The sequence below is a fragment of the Cryptotermes secundus genome, unplaced genomic scaffold (assembly GCF_002891405.2).
Source record: "Cryptotermes secundus unplaced genomic scaffold, Csec_1.0 scaffold683, whole genome shotgun sequence".
Lineage (NCBI taxonomy): Eukaryota > Metazoa > Arthropoda > Insecta > Blattodea > Kalotermitidae > Cryptotermes > Cryptotermes secundus.
The window spans coordinates 964979-987807 of NW_019729903.1; the positions used below are offsets into that span (position 1 = coordinate 964979).

At 40.9% G+C, this 22829-nt stretch overlaps 1 protein-coding gene across 4 annotated transcripts in view; it reads right to left on the reverse strand.

Moving 5' to 3' along the window:
* The window catches only part of LOC111865790 (ras guanyl-releasing protein 3), a 98157-nt gene that overhangs the window by 35363 nt on the left and 39965 nt on the right, over positions 1-22829 (reverse strand). For 3 of the 4 annotated variants that reach the window (XM_033751962.1, XM_023854074.2, XM_023854073.2), the window contains exon 2: positions 8173-8248. The exons of the other annotated variant lie outside the window; for it this stretch is intronic. In XM_033751962.1, coding sequence (XP_033607853.1) covers positions 8173-8200 — 28 coding nt within the window. In that variant the 5' untranslated portion in view covers positions 8201-8248. The remainder of the gene's footprint in view (positions 1-8172; positions 8249-22829) is intronic. 4 annotated transcript variants of the gene reach the window in all.

Consider the following 22829-nt stretch of genomic DNA (forward strand, 5'->3'; position numbering starts at 1 on the left):
GTACAAGGAGGTCGCCACGTCTGCCCACATTTACAGGAACAACTTCGAAGTGTGGGTCACTATCTGCATAAGCTGTATCCAGGGTAACATACACTTGAGATAAGGGGGTTCGCTTCTGTGCTTCAGTTACCGCGTCTCGCACAGTTCGCTGGGATCCTCTCGCGCTGGATAACTGCTATAAGATTATTTTTCCGGGGATCTACAAGGTGGGGAAAAGAGCGGTAGTTAAGTTACATTTCTGATAACAGTGAAGTGGAAGTGGGCACTACATTGTCACGTAGTATGTGTGAATATAGACGGGGTATGAATTGTTGAATAGATGTATTGATCACTTACAGGTCGTAACTACAAATGACTACAATACTGTCGCTACATTCATACAGCTTCCATACAGCTCACAGTATAATGTCCTTTTTTTTTTTGGAGCTACACGTTTCCGGTAAAGGTTCCAACACTGGTTATTCCTCTACCTCCGGACTCAAGTCCTCTCTTCACAGACTCCCGTATATAGCTAAGCTCTAATACTCTCCCGCTTATAACATCTCAGCAAGGACCACGTAGAAAACACAGCTCATCCACTGTTGTAGTCCAACTGTTGTATCATTAAGTATCTGCTGCCTAGCAATGGGCGCTGTTACGTTTTTTTTTTTTTTCGCGGGAATGTGTTTACCGAGCCGTTGGCCAGAAACGACACAGGTGTATCCGCCTATCTCGCGGCCGTTGCATAGCAACAGCTCTACACAATATAATATTATTCAGAGTGAAAACATTTTGTCGCATATCGCGTGAGATAATTAACTAAAGTACTGGTTTAGGTCTCTACTTATGACAATAGCCAGTTGTATTTTTATGTTAACGATGAATTGGAATTTGAACTGTTAAGGTCATGGGCACCAAGCAAAAGGGGAGGGTGCAAGCCAGACATCTTCCACCCAAAGATTTCTGTAAAACCTCAAAACTGAGACAAGGATGAAATACTGTAAACCTTCGATATAGTGGGGGGGGGACATAACGGATTTCGGATACAACAAACAAAATCGGGTTGCGTACGATTGTGAATTCTTAGAGATTTTAAGTATTAAGAAGGTTTACTAGGTAGAAAACTATTTAAAATAAAATGGAACACCAAACATAAAAGCCTTTATCTGATCGCATTATATGTTTCTATGTTTACTGCGTGTATTGGCTATGCACACCCCTTCACTTGATTGTAGCGGACATCGGCGCTAATGGACACCCTGACCAATAACGTAAGTCCATTATAAGAGATTTTTTAATTCGCTTAGTGGGGGTTGGAGTCCAACTTGGTCCACTAGGCACTGCGGCCACTGATTGGCCTATTGTAGCCTGTCCCGGGTGATTATGATGATGGAGAATTTGGTGAAGATTGGCAGGGGAAACCGAAGTACTCGGAGAAAACCCGCCCCAGTGCCACTTTGTCCACCACAAATCCCACTTGACCAGACCCAGGATCCAGCGGTGGGAAGCCAGCAACTAACCGCTTGAACTATGGCGCGGCCTAAGGGAAGTTTACTCTATATCAATTATTAATACCTAATACTGAAATTATTTTTAAATGGACGAATTTTATATTTGAATACAGAGGCCCACAATTTTTAGCGATCCATAAAGTACGCTTAAATGGATAAAATGTAAATTTCTAAGCAAATCCTCTGCACTCTCTACCCCAGAGAAAAAACTCCTGTCCGTTTTAATGGGTATAAGGCCACAATCCTACAAGGACTTTCAGATTTCTTCTCTTCAGTTACAAATAGCACGGTCTTCTAAGATATAATGCCACGTAGTTCAGTAGAAGTCCACCGATGTTTCGGAGGACTGTATCGCCTCCAACTTCAGAGTGAAACTGAACAAGCTGGCATAGACTTAGCAGCTTCATGCTTATTTCTTTTTTCTTACTTGGCTTATTCTTGCGTACTGAAGAAGGAGGCGATAATTTCCTCCTAAACATCGCTGAGCTACTATCTAACTACACGGTATTATAATCCAGAATACCATTATCTGAATACTCGGCTGCGAAAACATAAAATCTTATATATAATTTCAGGTATTTATACAGAGTGTAACTGAAAGTTGAGGACAAATTTTGGGCACGATTTCCACATACAAAACAAGAAAAGATGTCCATATCAACATGTGTCTGGAAACATTAGATTTGTGAGTTATAGCTGAAGGAATATGTTCATAAAAATTCACAAAATGTCCTCCATGAGATTCAGTGCATGCCTCGGCACGCCTGATCATGGACAGCCGCGTCCGTACAAAGATTCCGGGGCAGTTGCGAATACTCTGACAGGCATCCACAGTGCGCTGAAGTGCCTCTTCGTTGTCAACAGGAGCTGCATACACACAAGGGGTTTTATGATGTTCCCCACAGGGAAAAATTCAGAGGATTCAAATCTGACGAGCGTGAAGACCGTGCAGTGAGTTCTCCTTCGGTCACGTTAGGTGTTACTGAGAACACCTGACACAGCACGGCTAAAATGTGCCGGAACACACTCATGCATTCTTTGAGCTGGAACTCACAAAATAAATGTTTCCAGACACATGTTGATACCAGCATTTTTCCTTGCTTTGATATGTGGAACTCGGGCCCAGAATTTGTCATCGCCTTTCAGTAACAGCTTGTATATACTTTTAGATGTTTGTATAATGGAATAAAAAAATATTTTATTTAATTTGTGATATGAATATTAATGCCAATACCTGGCACTGATTTATATATTTTCTACATATACAAAAGTACGTAACATGTTCTATAAGGCAACATTCAGAACAAGAGAAATGGCACAGAAATAACAGACCCTTGTGCCGGCTTCTTTTGTAAAGTAAATTGATATGAAACCTTTTCATAATAGAAAAGCAGTCAATTCTGTGAATACAATAGCATTTGTCGTTTGGTGTTGTCAGACAATCGGCTGGTTTCTTCCTTTGACAAACAAATCAAAGTAATGTATAAATAATAATTTCTCTTCAGTTAGCTTCGAATTATATATGGACGTCATTTGAAAATAAATTTGTAAAGTTTCCTTTTGTACCTTTTCACATCCATTAAAATAAAGTAATCAATTTCGTGTCTAACCTTAGTAAATTAACAAAAATGAAACACTTCACTTCTAAGTATTCCTTTATGAAGAAATGATACAAAACATAATTAAGTTTTCAGCGTAAATAACAGGAATTTGTTGTCGACTGAAAACGTAAACATTAATGATATATTGCAGTGATTCGCAACCTTTTGCGTCTTCCTACCCACGGGTCATTTTGCCAAAAAAAAAAAAGGATTGTGTTCCAACCATAGTAAAAACTAACTACATGGAGCTGAGTCTTACCTGAGAAGCTGCCAGTCGCTTAGCTACTCAAGAATTTCCGAACATTTTATGGAACCCGAAGGTTCATTACAGTGTTCACTAGAGTCCTCCACTGGTCCATATCCTGAGCCAGATCAATCCAATCCATACTACCCCATTCTATCTAAGATCCTTTTCAATATTATCCTTCCCTTGCCTTTTGGTCTTCCTTGTGGTCCCTTTCCTTCTGGCTTTCCTACTAGAATCCCATATGCATTCCCCTTCTCCCCCATGCGTGCTATATGCCCTACTCATTTCATCTTCCTTGACTTGATCATGCTTATTATATTTCGCGAACAATACAAGTTATGACGATCTTCATTACAGTACAAACTATGCCTTTCTTCTTTCAAAAATTGACTTTTTAAAGTTACATACATTCCGATATTGTATTCGTCATTAAAGTAAGTAATTTTCATGATCCCGGTCACCGACTAGGTTGCCCTAGAGGCACACACACTAGATTCGCAGTCTGGAGCTCGAAACCCGGCCGCGACACCAGCAACATGCTTTCAGTTCCTTCACGCAACTTCCGCAATATTACCACCATTAGGCCAAGACCGCGTTCTTACAGATTCTTTTCTGTTCATCAATCATCGGTGGACATCTGTGCTAGTTCCAAGATGGGGTACATAAGCCATTTTGGAACTGGCACAGATGTCCGGAGATAGGTACTAGCTCTATCAACTGGGCCCAACTGAGTAGGTTTTACCTGAACACGGAGAAAGAATCCAATCTCCGAAACGTTGTGTTTTGAAATATAAACAGGACGCACTGATATATTGGGTTTTTGGACTTTATCCATCGTCCGTTAGAAAGAGCTAGCCTCAATCACTGACATTGAGGCTAGCTCTTTCTAACGGACCCAATAGAATAGGTGTTTTCCTTCACCTGAGGACGGAAACAGATCCAGTTTCCGAAACGTCGTGCTTTTATTAGTTATCTTAAAAACCAGGACGATGGATAAAGTCCAAAAATCCAATATATCAGTGTGTCATAAACCATCGTCAGAATCCTACAGTAACTACTAACAAACAGGACGGTTTTTAGAAAAGACAAGACGATGGATAATGTCCAGAACACAATATCTGTACTGATGTACCGTCATCACAAACTTACAGACCTTATTTGCCTATCATAGTATTTTAAAATCATATAGTTAATAAATTAAGTAACTATTTTCATGGAACTGAGAGATTCTTGAGAAGCCGCCAGTTGTGCAGCTACTCAAGAACTTACCAGCATTCTATGGAACCACAAAGTTCATTACAGTGTTCACAAGAGCCTCCACTTGTCTCTATCCTCCAGCCAGATCGATCCAGTCTATACTACCCCATCCTACGTCTCTAAGATCCATTTTAATATTGTCCACCCACCTACGTCTTGGTCTTCCTAGTGGTCTCTTCCCTTATGGCTTTCCAAATAATATACTATATAAAATTATCAATTAGTGTAGTAACGTATTTTTGTATATGAAAGCAAGAAGTTCGTTTCAAATGATTTTTGTAGCCATGAACATTCATCCCCCTTACTTAAAAATAATCTGAATATAATGCGTTCATCTCTTTCCGGGCTGGCAGAACATTTATAATCTCCAATCTGACCCTTCGAATATTTTATTTTCAAACTCCCGATAGATATTGACAGCATCGTAAAATAGCCAACATAAAGAATTCGAAATTTGGAGCACAGTTCCCACTGTTATTTAAAGAGCCGTTCCCTCGAGTCTTCCGACAACACTTTTACTCTAAGAGCACAGCAACCCTGACTGTGCTAGCCAACGTCTATTGATCAAATCTTATCTACGACAGAGTGTATGGATTGTGCCCATCAAGATAACTCTTGTAACATTATCAAAAGCTTGGCATCTCCACCTCTGCACAGGACACCTCTGGTAAAGCTAACCCTGTAAGGTAGGCCGCACACCGGCATGCGTCAAGACATGTAACAGTCAAGACACGATGTGTGTGACATGAAGCAAAGAAAGGAGTACAGTTGAAACGAATGAGATTATGAAAACCGCAGCACACCGGTCTGAGTCATGATGCTGACGTCAGTTTCACGCTGCAGATATGTGCAGCAAGACTTGGTATGTTCCTTTTCTGTGCGTCAAGACTCAGACATCAGTACTCAAGGAGCAGCACCAGTGTACGGTATCGACATGACTGAAGAGCAAATAAATATTAAAATAGTGCAGACGGTTGAGGAATTTCCGGTAATATACGATTATTCGTCCCCGGGCTGGAATTTCACCGGATCGTTTAACAAAACGTACGCACCGTGTTGAGCACACGACTAATAAAAGTCATGAATCCACTTCATTTTCTTCTTTTACGAAATTTAAGCCACATGTACATTAAAATGTATTCCTCACTGGACGACGTCATGTCATCAAATAGGGAAGATGTGATAAGACGCAGACAGGTGCTACTTCGATGTGCGGACTTGATGTCCCATGTCTTGATGCTTGTCTTGATACAATTGGTGTGCGGCCGCCCTAAGAAGCCGTGGAAGCCCATAAGTTTGGGAGAAGTCGAGGCTCCCATATTTTATAGACAATCGGCTCACAGATGACGGTAAAGTGGTCAGCCTTGCGCCCCGGCCGCCATTTACGCCCAAAAGGACTCCTGGTACTCATTTCTGTTAGATCCTGAGCCGACCCCAGGCCCATAGTAGGGCTGGAAGGATTAGGTCAATTGGAAAATCCAATGGCCTAATCAGGAGGCCTCGCGACCTTCCTTAATATTCTCAAACCCAAAACATTATAACTGCAAAATTTAAACGAGTGACTTCATTTTAATGCCCTATTTGTCCTGCTAGTCTCCTTCCCGCTTCTACTTTATCATCTTATATGCCTACCCTGCTTTTAACTCTCTTTTCTTCTCCTTATATTCTTAATCTCTTCTTTCATCCTCTTATAGTTCTCCTCTTCTAGATATTCTCTTATTTTCCATGCACCTTTTCGTCTTAACCTTCGCTTCTTCCAACAGTTTCTCTTTCTTTCTTCAACCTTCATCCTTTTTACTCTTCTGTGTTCTATTTTATCTCCACCCATTCCTCCTTTTCCCTTCGCGACCAGAACACTTGTGCGTTCCGGGTATGAAAGGAATTCACAGATAATGATTCTGAAATATCCACAAACTCCATTGAGCTCAGTCCTTGAAAAGCCGCCAGTCGCTCAGATACTGAGGAAGTTCCCAAAATTTTATGGAACTCAAAAGTTCATTACCGTGCTCACAAAATCTCTGTGTTTACTTCTAGACCAACCTCTTTACTTGCGTCAATTAAAGTTTGTGTGTTTTTCTTTATGGTATCTACATTATCACCCAGTAGATTCACATCATCGGCATAGACCAACAGCTGATGTGTCCGTTTAGTTTCAGTCCCACCTGGTTTCCCTGGACCTTCCTAATTGCATATTCTAAAGCAAAGTTGAAAAGGAGTGGCGATAAAGCATCTCCTTGTTTTAGACCAATCTGGATAGGAAATTTATCAGACAAATGTTTACCTACACGGACTTACTATACGTTTCGTTTAAATACATTTTAATCGACCTAACTAGTTTCATGGGTATCCCAAACTCTATCAGAATATTGTACAATACTTCCCTCCTAACTGAATCATAGGCTTTCTTGAAGTCTACGAATAGTTGATGTACTGTCTCATCGTACTCCCATTTTTTTCTCCAATATCTGACGAATGCAAAAGATCTGATCTGTAGTTGATCTGTTACGTCGAAACCAACACTGATGATGCTCAATAATTTCATCTATATATGGACTTAACCTTGAGAGAAGAATATTGGACAAAATTTTATATGAAGTTGATAGCAGTGATAGCCCTCGATAATTACTACAGTCAGTTTTATCACCCTTCTTGTGAACTGGTACATTAATAGACTCCTTCCAGTGATCAGGCAATTTTCTTTATGCCAAATAGAAGTAATTAGATTGTGGATCTTAGAATGTAATATTTTACCTCCTGCTTGAATAAGTTCTGGCGGAATTTGATCACTACTTGGCGATTTATACCGTTTCAATTTTGCAATAGCACTTTCAACCTCAAAAGGGCTAGGATCAGGTATTAACTGCTCAGCTGTATGGATTTCCGTCTGTCTAACATCACTGACCCTATGTACATTTAATAATTGAGAGAAGTAGTTCCTCCACCTATTCAAAATATTGCGGGAATCTGCAAGCAGATCACCATTCTCATCCTTCACTAAGTTACTGCTAGGTTTGTAACCCTTCTTAAAGTCATTTATTCCTCTATACAAGTCTCTAATGTTCTTGTTCTTACTGTTCATTGCAAGCTCATCAATTTTGTCTTTCAAATATTCCCTCTTTTTGTTCCTGAAATGCCTGCTGGTTTCGCGTCTTATATTGTTCAGATTATCCCCATTTAACTCGCTTGGATCCTGTAACCATTGCAATTTGGCCTGCTTTCTTTGGTCTAATAATTCTGAGCATCCTTCATCGAACCATGGCTCATGCTTCTTCGGTTCATAATAACCTAGACTCTCTTTGGCAGACATTTTTATATTCTCTCTAATAGTTTCCTAAGCTTTATTAACATCCACCTCAGTTTCCAAATTTTCCAAAGCCGCAAATCTATTGTGTTCTACACAAGTTAATTGAATTTCGTTCACATTCATCAAGCACTTCCCTTTTTTAAACAATTTTTAACACGCGTTAGCTTTTTGAGCCACCCGATATACGATGGTGTAAAGTTGCTTTAATAATCAATTCAGATCTTCTGGGTAAAGCAGCTTATGTCTGCAAAGCGAGAAGATAAGTTTTCTTACCCGCGACGCTGTCTGGGAGCAAAGCCATCTGCTGGGAGAGAGCAGCATCACCGTCTTTTGAACCCCACAGAGCCACCTATCGGCAATAAACAAAATTAGTTCAATTGGAATTTGAGGTTCTCACATCAGAGACCCTGTACAATTTTCGGGGAAATGACGCCATATAATATGATACAGGTTCTAAGAATAAGTTCAGTAGCCACCATGAAGCAGGCAGCAGCGAAAATTTGTTTGCTGTTTGCTTCTTTTGGGTGCTTACTCTTCGGCAATCGGCATACGAAGATATTTTCCACGGGGTGTTCAGCCAGTTTTCTAAGAGAACAACCAGAAAATTTGCTCACGAATTTACTTTTAAGCAGTTTAAGATTATTTTTAATGATAACTCTTAAGAGTATTCATAATACAAGAACAGTTTCAGCCTACTTCCACTATTTCGAAAGAAAAAAGGGCTTATGAAATCATCTTGCTACATTTGTTCCACTCACCCCTATTTTTTTTTTCTATGCGGTCAGTTTCATATGAATGGAAGGTAGGGGATCAGTTTCCTCTGAACTTCTTTTCAAAATATTTTTATTTTTAGCCTAATCTCCTTATTTTATACAAACAGAAGCAAGCTTATGCGGTCACCATGCTGTCTGTGTATACCCCACATTAACTTTCGAATGGTTGAACCGATCTTTATGAAACTTGGTTGTGTATACCATGGCAACTGAGCCTGTCTCAACCGCATACTTCATAAAGCCTTCCCATCTATATACTCTTATTATTGTAAGTAACAGCTTGGCAGACACGTTACCGCGTCACAGAGTGCATACGCAACAATAGAAGAATTGTTGGACACGTCGTTTTCTATGCGGTCCATGTTGTATGAAAGGAAAGCAGGCAAATTAGTTCTTCTTAGAACTTATCGTTTTGGTATTAATTGCTATGATTCCTTCTTTTCTTCCTTTTTGAGTAGTTACTATAGGATTCTGACGATGGTGTATAACACACTGATATATTGGGTTTTTGGACTTTATCCATCGTCCTGGTTTTTTTAAGATAACAAATAAAAACACGACGTTTCGGAAACTGGATCTGTTTCGGTCCTCAGGTGAAGGAAAACACCTATTCAGTTGGGTCCGTTAGAAAGAGCTAGCCTCAATCACTGGACCAAAACCAGGACGATGGATAAAGTCCAAAAACCCAACATATCAGTGTTTCCTTTTTGAGGTTTAGCAGAACTCCAAGAGAGGAAAGAGATGCTTTATTTGCCCCCCCCCCCACTGTTGGCGCCCATACCTTCGACCTTGAAGACAGAGGCGGAACGTACATAGAAAACTTCGATGAATTTCTACAGGTCTTTGCGGCGTCACATCCCAAAAGATACTCTTCAAAGTTTCATTTAATTCAAATTTTGAGGAACCAGTCAACTTGACAATGATTTCTACAGGAACAAGATACCGCCAACTTCAAACAACAGCAAGAAGTTTATCCCAACTTTGCATCTCTTCGTCTTACCACGATATCGGGCGAGGCCTTTCCATTTAAGCATGGAACAATGACTGTTAGCAGATATCATCAACAGACAGAACCCAGTAACTAGGTCCTATAGTCCCATACACTGACTTATCACAGATGCATATCACGCAGCAGCTCCACGGAACAGAAGGCCGACAGTCGCTCAGATGCACAATACATTTCCCAACTTCTACGCAACTCGAAGGTTCAGTGCCACGTTTGCAAGATCACGCTGCTGAATCCCATCTTAACCAGAGGAAACACAGCCCACACCTTCAGGCCATATTTTTAACATACATTTTTTGGTTATTTTCTTTCATTTGAAATAACACAAGGAGGCTTATGATATCACCTTGTTCTCTCTGTGTCCATGTCACCCCCTGTCAACTTCTAAAAGCCTGAACCAGTCTTTATGAAACTTGGTATATGTACCATGGCACCTGAACCCATCTCAACGGCATGCTTCAAAAATCCTTCCCACAAGTCTCTGTGTCTCTATTTGTATCCACCCTATCATTACTAGGCAACAGCTCGGTAAACATGTTCCCGGGAAAATGAATACTCTCAACAATAGAAGAAATGTTGAAGGCGTCGTTTTCTATGCGGTCCGTGTCGTATCAAAATAAAATATGACAGTCTGTCTATGTATTCCCGGTTTATTATAGAATGTGATTCTAAATTATTGTCAGGGTTTCCGTCGCCTGTAATGTTCAAAACGGAAAAAATAAATTAAAGATGCCCATGTTGGAAATTGTTTAACATTCTGCAGATTGATTCTAAATTAAATAACATTTTTTCAGTTACACTTTCATATTCTGTGAGCAGTTTTATTTTTTTTTTTCTGATTAGAAAATTATAGGCCATAGAAACCACGACAATAATTTAGAATCATACATTATTTTAATGTAAGTTTACTTTGTTGTAGACCGCCTCTGTGGTCAGAGTTCCTGGTCACAGAACAAGAGATCCCGAGTTCGATTCCCGACACTACCAGATTTTCTGAAAAGTGGTGGGTCTGGAACGGGGTTCACTCAGCCTCGTCAGGATAATTGAGGAGCTATTTCGAGGAGCTACAGATTTCGGTCTAGAAAACCGAGATTAACGGCCGTGGGGATTCGTTGCGCTGATCACGCAGCACCTTCTACCCGCTAAAGTTGGCACTAACTTCGCCGACAAGCGGCGGTCGCTCGGTCCGTATATTTCGCTTGCGGACTACAGGCGACGGAGTTTATTTTGTTTCCGGTTTGAAAATTATAGGCCAGGGAAACACCGACAATAATTTAGAATCGTACGTCATTTAATGTAAGTTTACGTGATGGTTTGCCTCATACTATGTAAATAAAAGAAATAAAACATATTTACAAACTTTCGTAATTGATGGAAAATTTAACTGGACGAAATACTTAACAACTTTTGACATCAATCGATAAGCGCAAACGTTTAATTTTGAGAAAATTAAGGCACATTACATTGAGTTACATGAATTACATGAGGGGCAGAACGAAATACGACACAACTTACACAGGACATACGCGTTAGTGACAAGGGACGTACGAAATAGAAATCAATTTTATAAACGCAATGAAAACCCTAACACGTGTCCATGGCCTCTGGCGTCAGGCATCGATTTTAGCAATAACTTCCCTATGTACGGTCAGAGGACGAACCGACTCGGACGAGGTTCAACAGGGTGTACAGGATAAACTTTCGCATAATTAGCATACCGCCTTATGTTAGCAGATGGCAATGTTTTGAAGAATACCGTTTTCTGCAATGTGACACCACGTAGATCTTGTGCGAACCGACGTTTCGGAGGACCGCATCGCCATCATCTTGAGGGTAGATTTGTATTGGATCATTACCATGGGCGCCGGCATAGGGAACAACCAAGCATCTGCAACCTCGGTCCGGGATTTTTTAAAATATCAAGATAAAAAGGAAAGAAACATCAATACCGGAACCTACAGATCATGTTGGAATATAGAAAAAGCTCTGTGCTTGTATTCGGGAAACTATCGGTTCGAATCTCGGCCGGGTTCACTGGCCGTACTGACAGAGATTTTCGTTGATTTTTTCCTCAGTTGCTCCAGGAAAATTCCGAGATAGTGCCTCAATTAGGTCACGAGTATTTCTCTTACAAAATCCATGCCCATTTATCTGTCATTCTACCGCCCTATTCTATATTTTCTCGATATAAAAACAACGTTAAATACCATATAAATTCAAAAATTCCAAAGATTGAAGTTATTTTCAAATTCTGAGCTTTTCAATATAGAGATCTACAATTCTAGGTCTATCTGTAAAAATAAATAGTTCAGATGTTAAGACCGTAATCAAATTGTCAGCCTACGCCTCTCCCCCAGCCCGAAAAAAAATGCTGTCAGTACCCATGCCGCTTCCATACGTTGCTCTTTCCATACCGAAATTTAAAGACTGCTACTCAAACTAAAGGCTCTCTTATCGCGCGCTGCTGTCGAGTGGGTGCTACGCCTGGCATCATATCCAGCAGAACTCAGGTTCGTATCACGGCCCATATACCGGGTACACTCACTAACATTTCTCACTGTATCCCTGAGTACTTCCGGGTAACTGCCAGAACAATATCTTGAATTAGGTTATGATTCCTCCTTCCAACACATCCTTTCCAATTAACTACTCTCGAGTCTACACTATCAATACAGTCCAATCTACTGACATTGTTACACAAACCATAAATAAATAAAACACAACGTTCTATAGAAACGCGCTGTAAGGGCAGTAGAAATATTCAGTACCGGTAAAAGCATCTGATGCGATGGGCATATCGATTTTATCCACTTCACATTGTCTTTTTGGGGTCATGACAACAAAAATTTAGGTTACGTAAGAAGATTACTGTCTTCTGACATGTGACGCCGTGTAGTCCGATAGAAGTTCACAGACGTTTCGGAGGAATATATTCGCTCCATTTCCAGGATCTAAAAATAATCCGAACAAGAAAGAAATAAAAATTCTGCTTGTTACATGTTCCATGCTTGGTTTAAGTTTACACCCTGAAGATGGAGGCAGTTCGTTCCTTCTATCGGACTACACGGCGTCACATTCCAGAAGACACCGCTGTGGTCTATGATGGGTTGGAATAGGAAATGACGAGGAAATAGAATGATCTACTGAAAAAAAAATGTGCCCCTTAGCGGCTTTAGAAAAATATATATTAAACGAGATAAAAACGTGAGTCATTTTAAAGGCATTAAAGGATGAAGGCTGAGAAGAAAATGTGTTTAAGGGAAAGGGTGCAGCAGCTTTCCACAGATAACAGCCAGAAAATTTGCTTACAAACTTACGGATAAGCTGTTTAAGAATATTTTAGCCTACTTTCCTTATTTTGAAAACATAAAAGTAGGCTTATGCGATTATCACGCTGCCTGTGAGCCCATAATTCTCCTCCCCCAATCAAATTTTGAATGTTTGAAGCAATATTTATGAAATTTGGTATACATACAATGGCACCTGAGCCTATCTCAACGGCGTACCTCACAAATTGCTCCCATCAGTCTGTGTATCTGTATGTATATCTCTTACCGTTGCTAGACAATGGCCCCGTAAAAATGTTACTGCGGCAATGAATACAAACTTAACAATAGAAGGACGGTTGTACGCGTCGTTTTGTATACGATCCGTGTCATATCAACGGAAAGTAGGGTACTAGTTATTCTCAGATCTTTTTGTTACTTAATTAGAATACAGCGCAGTCGGTACAGCGACTGACTACGGACTGGAAGACCGAGGGGTCGGATTTCGAGTCCCGGCAGTGTTAAGAATTTTCTCTTCTCCGAGTCGTCCACACCGGCTCTAGGGTCCACCTAACCTCATATCCGATGGGTACTGGGGTCTCTTTCTCCGGGGGTACAGCGACCGGGGCATGAAGCTAACCATTCACATCCAATAAATGCCGAGATCAAACAAATATGGATCTATACATTCACTCGCCCATACACCTTCATGATGTAGTGCTTAATTCGTTAAGCAGAGGGACAACTTTAACTTCACCTATTATTAGAATATTCAGGATAGACTAATAATTATCTTAAAATACTTTTAATCCTATTATTAATATGTGACATATTTATTTTATTTAATTCTGAATATATTTTTAAACCCATGTTTCAACACATGCCTGGTTTGCCCCCTGCTGGTATCATGCCTAGGCGAATGTAGGGGAAAATATTAAGGAAATGCTAAAAAGGATAGGAGATTGTGGAGTAGGTTAATCTGACTAAGGACAGAGACTTATGGCGGCTTTTGATGAACACGGTTAAGACCCTCCTGGTTCCATAACACGCTGGAAATTTCTTGGCTACGTGGGCAACTACTATCTTCTCGTGATGGACTCTGCCTCATGGAATTGGTTTGCAGTAATTCTTACCCCACAGTAAACGCACTAAGCCTCCATTGCAGTTACGAAATACGTAGTGTTGTAAGGGGAAATAATCATTGTTTAATTTATGAATTTCGATGCAGCCTTCTAACTGCTGTACCTCAGGTTCAATACCGGGTAATTTCATGTGAGACTTGTGGAAGTAATGGCATTGGAAAGAGTTTTTCTTACAGTTTCTATAGTTTATCCCTCTAATCACCATTCTATTATTGCTCCATACTCGGCTCTTATTGGTCCCCCACGAGGACTGTGGTCGTACTAATCAGGCAGCAGATAATAACATGCTCGGTCAAATTTTGTATCTTCATATCTAACCCGGCACTTGGCTAGTTATAATGAAGAAGTTGGTTAGACTTTATATACATATTATTGTACGTTTTAGACCGGGGGCAGGCGGTAGCGTAGTTAGTTGAGGCACTGTGTTACAAGCCGGAAGGTCGTGGGTTCGATTCCCTACGACGTCATTGGAATTTTCAATTGACATAATTCTTCCAGCTGCACTATGACCCTGGGTTCGACTCAGCCTCTAACAGAAATCAGTACCAGGAATCTTCCTGGGGGATAAAGGCCGGCAGGCGCTTAAGGCTGACAACCTCACCGTCATCTGTGAGCCGATTGTCTAGAAAATGTGGGAACCTCAACCTCTCGCAACCCTATGGGCCTCCACACGGATAGCTTTACCTTTACCTATGTCTTAGATTTTCCATGTAGTTAAATAGATTATATCTAGGAAAACTGGGCCCTATTTCTTTTCAAGCACGGCAGTGTCTCGAGTTCTATTAATAGACCACACTTGTTCCATCGATTATTCTATATGAATGCGCACTGTTAAGAGAGTTTATTTGTGGAACAAAGCCGACTGCCATCACGCAGTGTCGGCGTCAGACGCCCTAATGATGGCCAGTTTGGTTGTCATTTGATACTGCAAAAAGTTATAAATGATAGGGTTTCAATCATAGGTTAGTCTTATAGTGAAAATGTACACAGTTGCTAAAAATGCGTACATATGCAGAAGACCTAAACGTATCGTACAATTGATCCAGGCAGAGAAATCTTCGTTGTAATGACTGTGAAATGATTTAATTTCTGCAAAACTATTCATCATTCTGCTTTTTATTTTAAACAACGTTTCGGAGACGAGAATCTCTTGTCTCCGTGTCCTGGTAAATATGCCTACTCTGTTGGATCCCCTCGATAGAACTAATCCCTTTCTCCGGACATCAGAAATAACACAACACAAAAATATAGATCAAGCAATAAAAAATGTTCTGCGGAAATTAAAACAAATCTTTCACCCGTGGATGGAGGAAATAAAGTCGCCGAAACGTCCTTTTATATATAAATTAGGACGATGAATAAGATTCTGAAAATTGACCATCATGTTTGTATATCTCCGTCATGAACTGTAGGATCATAATGTTTGTGATTTGAGGTTATGTCGTTTGTTATATGAACCAAATGCAAAATCAATTTCTCTAATTGCGAAAACACAAAAATGTGGCAATTTGTGAGACAACGGCATAGATACAAGGGCAATATTAAAATAAATACTACAAAAATATGTGGGGTTGTGGACTAGATTCATTCGTCTCAGCGCAGTGTCCAGTGGAGGGCTCTTGTGAAACTTCTGCTTCTATAAAAGATGGGAAAATTCTCTAACCAAGTGCATATAAGAGTCTCAAGAACTCTGACCAATGAAGCGAGGAAGTGAGATACGTAACACTAATATTAGTTACAATAAGAACAGAAGATTGTTCAATGAACGGTAGTGTTTCAGTTAATATTACAAACTCAAACTTTGGCGGTAAGAAACACTTATTCCATTAAAGTGTATTTTAGAACCTCTTAAAGTTCACGTCGAGAATATTCTGTAAAATCAAACGTCCCTCAAGGGCTATAAATATAAGAGTGGACGATAATGGAATAAGTACAGTCTGGCAATGTCCAATGTACCTACATAACTAAAATAACTTCCCGTTGAAATTTCAAAAGGTTTCGTTCCAGTCTCAATTATTTGTAAACCTAAAACCTGAATATTATGACTCTATAAATAAGTAATCCGATTCAGTTGAGGTTTAATAGTGACAAATACAAAAGCGCCGTCAGTGGCGCAGTCCATATAACTATGAATGGTGTGATAAGTGAATGAATTGGAAAAGCTGCAAAAAGAAGTTATTTTAGTATAATTCCTTGACTCCATGGAACTCAAACCTTCCCGAGAAGCCGCCAGTCCCTCAGCTACTCCAAAATTTCCCAAACTTTTATGGAACCTGAAGGTTCATTACCGTGTTCATAAGAGCCCTCCACTGGTCTCTATCCTGAACCAGGTGAATCAAGTCCATACCACCCCATTCTGTTTTTGACATGGACGCATCACTCGTAACATCCCAGATGATCAACGTTAGCAACGCCATCCGTTATCGCGCATTGTCATGGAGGAACATTACACCGGATGTCAGCATTTCAAGCCTTTGGTTATGAATAACCTTTTGCAATTTTTTAGTGTTTTGCAATATTCTTCTGAAGTTACTGTAGTCCTTTTCAGCATAAATTCCACCGTCAGCACTCATTTTCTGTCCCAGAAAACAGTTGCCCTCAGATTTCTGGCAGACAATGTTTCTTTTCACTTTTTCGGCTTCTCTGGTGAATGTGTGTGAACTCACTACTTTGACTGTTCTTTGACTTCAACATTCACAAATGAGACCCAGATTTCATCACCTGTTACCCGCACGATGTGACTGAGAACCTCGCCGCCATCTTTGTGGCATCGCTCTATATATCAAAACCGCAAACATTCTCTGCGTTTTGTGCACACCACTGAACATTTTCGGAGCCCATCTTACGAAATACATGTGATAGCGAAGACTGTGATAATCTCATAGAGAATAGTGTGTGATGTTTGTGTAAATTCACACGAAAGTTCTAAAAATGTTAAGCGCCGTCTTTCACAAATGTTCTAGTTAACACTTTGAACAAGGAGGGCACGTGGTAGCGTAGTTGGTTGAGGCAATATGCTACAAGCCGCAAGGTGGCGGGTTCGATTGGATTTTTCACCTGGTCTAATCCTTCCAGCCACACCATGACCCTTGGGTCGACTCAGCCTCTAACAGAAATGAGTACCAGGAACCTTCCTGGGGGCAAAGGGCGGCCGGCGCGTAAGGCTGACTTCACAGCCCACTGTGAGCCGATTGTCTACAAATGTGGGCGCCTCTACGTCTCATACCCAAATGAGTATCCACGACCTGTTACAGGGATAGCTTTACATTTGCCTTTAACTTTAGCTTTACACTTTTGACAAGATCGTCACTCCCTACAGATGGCCGGCCGACCACTTCGCTCTTCATCGTGAACATTTGTTAGCCAATCTTTGAACATTCTGCACCATTGTCTTACAGTTGCTCATTTCATTACATTTTGTCGGTAAACCGCACATAATTCACTATGGATTTCCGCAGGGCTCATGTTTTTAGCGTGAAGAAAGCAGATAACAGCGCAAATTTCGCAGCTGGTGGAATTATTAATCGCAGGACACATCATAACTCACTTTGTAGAGACAAGAACAAACATTGGGTGACCAGTTATGTGATGGGTTATAAAGCAATGAGTCATGTGATGCTACCTCGCATGTGCGAGCTCTCAATCTCTCCTACATTTGTTGCCTAAAATAAAAGGATCTTATTTTCCGAATAGCCCTTATATTGGTGCATCATCTTGTGAGCTTTCGCACATCAGCGGAGCTCGTGTTAAATTCGCTCGATTCATCCGTCTGTCCGCGTCTACGCAAAAATTCGATAACAGCTGAACCGATTTTTATAAAATTTGATTCTGGGAAATTTATATAAACTTTGTTGAACAATTCTAGTTTAGTTCAAAACGGGATAACAATAACAAACAAATTACATGAAGACCCACACACAATTCCGGTAGCACATCGACTTTATTTCAAGCATAACACACATTCACTCATGGAGCTGAGTCCTCCTTTAGAAGCCGACAATTGTGCAGCTACTCAAGAACTTCTCAGCATTTTATGGAAACCGAAAGTTCATTACCGTGTTCACAAGAGCCATCCACTTGTCCCTATCCTGAGTCAGATCAATTCAATCCATACCATCCCAGCCTCTCTATCAAGCATAATGCTATTAAAAATTATCAGAGTCAGAAATGTCAGGCTCATAAGTTACAGATAAATACCATATCCTGTGTACTTTTTCTGCAAGTTCATCGAAATGATTAAACCAAATAGATTGAACACGTCCGAATTTTTAGGCATGCGTAAATTTCGTAACTTGAACCGTATTATCTACATGGATGCGACGCTGTGTAGTCGGAGAGGAATTTATCGACAAATCCTTCTACTATGAATGTTATAAGCACCATGCCTCGCCATTAAGTCAGAAATGATATCTCATTGGTATAAAGGTGTTTAATTAACTTATGCCTTCAAAAACTTCCTGACTGAAGCCATTTTTATCGAGGATAAAATATATTTGACTGATATGAATGTGAGGACGGTCAAACCTACTGAATATCAGGGCCGCATGTGATAATTTGCAGCAATTTTTGGGCCGCAAACAGATGCGGATCGGATGGCGCAGGCATTTAAGAAAATCCTCTTCGTGCAGCAAATTTGTTTTAATATTTAATTCAAATACATTTATATCCGTGAGCCTCATTAAGAAGCTAAAAGAGCTGCATGCGGTTTGCGAGTTGCAATTTGGTCATGACAGCAATCAGAGTTACGCAAAATTACTAGACAACGTTTATCACAGATCCTTGACCCTTTGAGGACTGAGAAAACGTCAGTGTCAAAGTTACTTTACGAATAGCGATTTACCGCCACTCAATTCGTCTTGGCGTCAAGTACCTTGAGAATCACGACCAGAGATTTTTTAACTGAACCTTTGCGGTCAACATCCTCTCTGATGAGAAGATGGATTTGTCTCTTATGAGCATGCTTGCCCTTTTGTCATGTGTACCTACCGCACATAACACGTTATTGAAATTTCTTCCTTTTGCACTATGTACAAGTTCAGCGGCCTCCGTGGTCTAGAGGTAACGTTCCCACCTCATGACTCGTGGTACGCGGGTTCAAATACCCGGCGGAGGTCGTCGAATTTTTAAGGGCGGAAAAATTCAGGGAACAAGTCCTCCGGGAGGGACTTTAAGCTGTGTGTCCCGTGTCGTAACTTTACGGCACGTAAAAGAACCTCATATCCCCAAAGGGGATCACTGAGCCAAATTCCAGGACGTTTCCCGCCCAACAATAGTCTCTAAGGCCTCTGATAGATGGGGGAAGCATTATAGATACCGCTAAGCAAGTGGCCGAACTCGCTTGCTCGGCGGGACTGATGGTACGCACCATTTATCGGTAGGGTATAGAGACTGGTAGAATATCATAGAGGGAAGCACAATAGATCAAACTGGTTGCGGTGCATGGGGAAATCCACCCTTTCTAAATAACTAACTAACTAACTAACTAAGGTACAAGTTCTCTGTCAGTACGGGCTTTGCAAATCAGATCATGCGTGTCTTACTCACCTTATCCTACAACGGCAGCTTAGTCAATTGAATGGTCGTAAGCTTGACCGTTGCCAAGTTTAAGGTACTAGTTTTCTCTGTTTGGCTTCGCCTTGTTTTGTGCTGTGAATATGCCCATTATCACGGTTTTGTATGGCTTATGCTTGCTGCTTCTACAATTTTGTTACATAGTCGTACACATACAGAAGGTTGAAAGTCGTGTGCAAATCGTGGACCGGTGTGCACCTTGGAAAACTTCCAATGGTGTGCAGAACATTTTTATAGGAGCTGCAATTTTAAGGGGAAGGTGTCTGCTGCTAAGTCGCAGGCGGGCAAGCATAAGTCATTATTGACTTGATCAGTGCTTTATGGAGGGCAAGTTTAATGTTCGCCCTTAAACGTTCAGTTTTGAATAAGAAGTGGATTCTAAGCAATATTCAGAAGGCCTTGGTTTCAATCATTTCTACTTGTATATGCAGCCTCCATCTAATCCTATTATACAGCACCGAGACATTTTACATGATTGAAGAAGGGGATGTTCCGTCCATTCAATGTAAGATGAGCCTCTTCTTCCAAATGGTATATATAAATTCGGTTCGTACCTCACAGGAAACACATTACGTCTCCGCTACAAAGACCAACCGGTTAATGCTGTTTAGGGAAATAGTACCTGTTTACTGTGAGAATCATATAGAACACACAAATACACTTCCGCCCAACTGAGTAGGTGTCTTCCTTTCTCACCTGAAGACGGAAACAGATCCAGTTTCCGAAACGTCGTGTCCTCTGTTACCTAAAATTCTGGAAGATGGGAGAAGTCCAAAACCCCAGCAATTCTGTGCGTCATCCACCGTCGTCAGAACCCTTTAGAATCCACCAATGAAGAAACCTGTTTCGTAAGCGCATGTTCTTCTCAATTGCATATTAATAAAATCTCTGTAATTCGTGAACGCTCAGACGTCCGTCTGTCCATCCGTCAAATACAGGAGGAGAGAGGATGTTCTCGCTTTTCACGGTTCGCCGAGCGTGGCACAGNAATAAAGGAACTCTTGGACGCGTCTTTTTCTACACTGTCTGTGTCGTATTAAAGGAAATCAGGCAATTAGTTCTTCCCAGAACTCCTTCTTTAATGTCTGGATTAACAATTAACAATTCTGACTGGTGCTTATGCAAGAGACCACAAAATACAGATAAAAAGAATTGGTTCGACTGAATCTGTTATTAAGAACTGATATTTTCTCGTGAAATCAGGTCTCCCGAACCAAAAGAAGTCACGGCCACCTGGGTGGAAATCACTGTTACAGGAAATGTGTTAATTTCAGCCTTAATTCGTGTATAATCCATTCTTTCGACCTCGCCTATTAAGAAGACAATTCAGGTCTATTCTTTTACAGCCTCATTTGTTTGGGTAAGTCAAATGGAAATTAATTTCTGTTGGCCCTTCATTTATAACATGAAAGTTAAGTGTGAGTTCTCTAAACTGTTTTCAGAATTACGACACCAATTACAATTTCCGTTTGGGTCAAGAAAGTCCATGTTTTAATTGACAGGAAGGGGGAGGGAATCTCAAGTCTCTGGCAGCATCCAGGATTAGTCGGTTCTCTGCGTATGATATTTTTTTTGTCATTTTACGGGGCTGTATTATTATTATTATTATTATTATTATTATTATTATTATGACCCTACAACCCTTCGTTGGACCTTGGCCGTTTTTTTTTAGTTCCTTCATCCCATACGCAGTCGGTAGGACTACTTGGTCGGGGGATCAGCCCGTCGCAAGGCCGCTACCTACCCACAGAACAACGCAAACACAGATATCCATGCCTGTGGGTTTCGAACCCACGATCCCAGAGTTTCAGCAAGAGAAGAGAGTTTGTGTTTTAGACCGCGGCCACTGTGATCGGCGGCGCTGTCAGTAGCTAGCGTCAATTAGGACTATTGACAAGTTAACGAATTAGGAATGATTTGGAACGAAGTGGTCGTGACCTAATTAAGGTAATATGCGGACATTTGCCTGGAAGGGCTAAAGAAAACTATTAAACCCCTTTTTTATTGTTAGTGGGGTGGGACTAAGTCCATTGTACTGCGTCCACTTCTGGCCTATTGTACCAGCCACAGATGATAGGTGAGGGTGATTGTGGAGCAACTGGTGGAATGAAGATTGGCAGGGGAAACCGAAGTACGCGGAGAAAACCTGCGCCAGCGCCACTTTGTCCACCACAAATCCCACTTGACCAGACCCGGGATCGAACCCGGGCCGCCGCGGTGGGAAGCCAGCGACTAACCGCTTGAGCTATGGCGCGGCCCCACGAAAACCCCTTAGTCAGGACAGCTGTTGCCGCAGCGGACATTCGAAATTGAGTACCTCCAGAAAACAAACCTAATGTTTCCACTAGGATAACTCGTTAGGTCAGAGGATAGTAACGATAAATGGGCCTAAGGTATAACTCAGGGGAAGTCTGTATGGCTGCAAAGCGGGTAACAAATTATCAGTACATGGAAGAAAAGAAAAACTATATAAAAAAGAACAGTATATGGTATCACTTGGAGAAATTATAATTTATGGCAGTTACGTGAATTTTGTGGAACGGTTTAATCGAACTGCCTCATAAAATACTGCAAATGCTAACAGATGAGAACATTTAACTGACAATCCATGCAGCACCAACACATCGTATACCGAACACACACAAACATCAGGAGTGATCTGGCGTCAGACACATCAAGGACTCTTATACACGTCTTCACTGAATCACTAATTAAAGTAATTAGGTTCTAGTACTTGCCTCAAGGAACTGGAGCGAATCCGCAGCCCCCAAAAGTGCCGTTGCTCTTGCAGATGGCTTAGCAGACTGAAATGCCTTCCGCCGAGTTCACACTACCGGTTACTACCTCCCCCGACCCCAATATCCATGGCAACCGAAACAAGTGCTTGTCTGCTTGCGCAAGACGACGAAATTAACGGTAAGCTTTGTCCAACTACTAATCATTCCGTGAACGTAATATTTTTCGGACAGATGAAAGGCAATGCGTGTTAAGCGCATGGATATACAAACCTCTTGACCAACGGTTACTAGTTCATGTCATAGTTCTTTTCTTTCTATGAAGTTTATGGATTTGGCTAACAATAAATCGAATGCTGTAAGATTTTATTTCGCGTTCTCCTCATTTTCAAGGTGTTGACCCCTTCGTAGGTTGTTTTACGGCTCCGTCAACACTT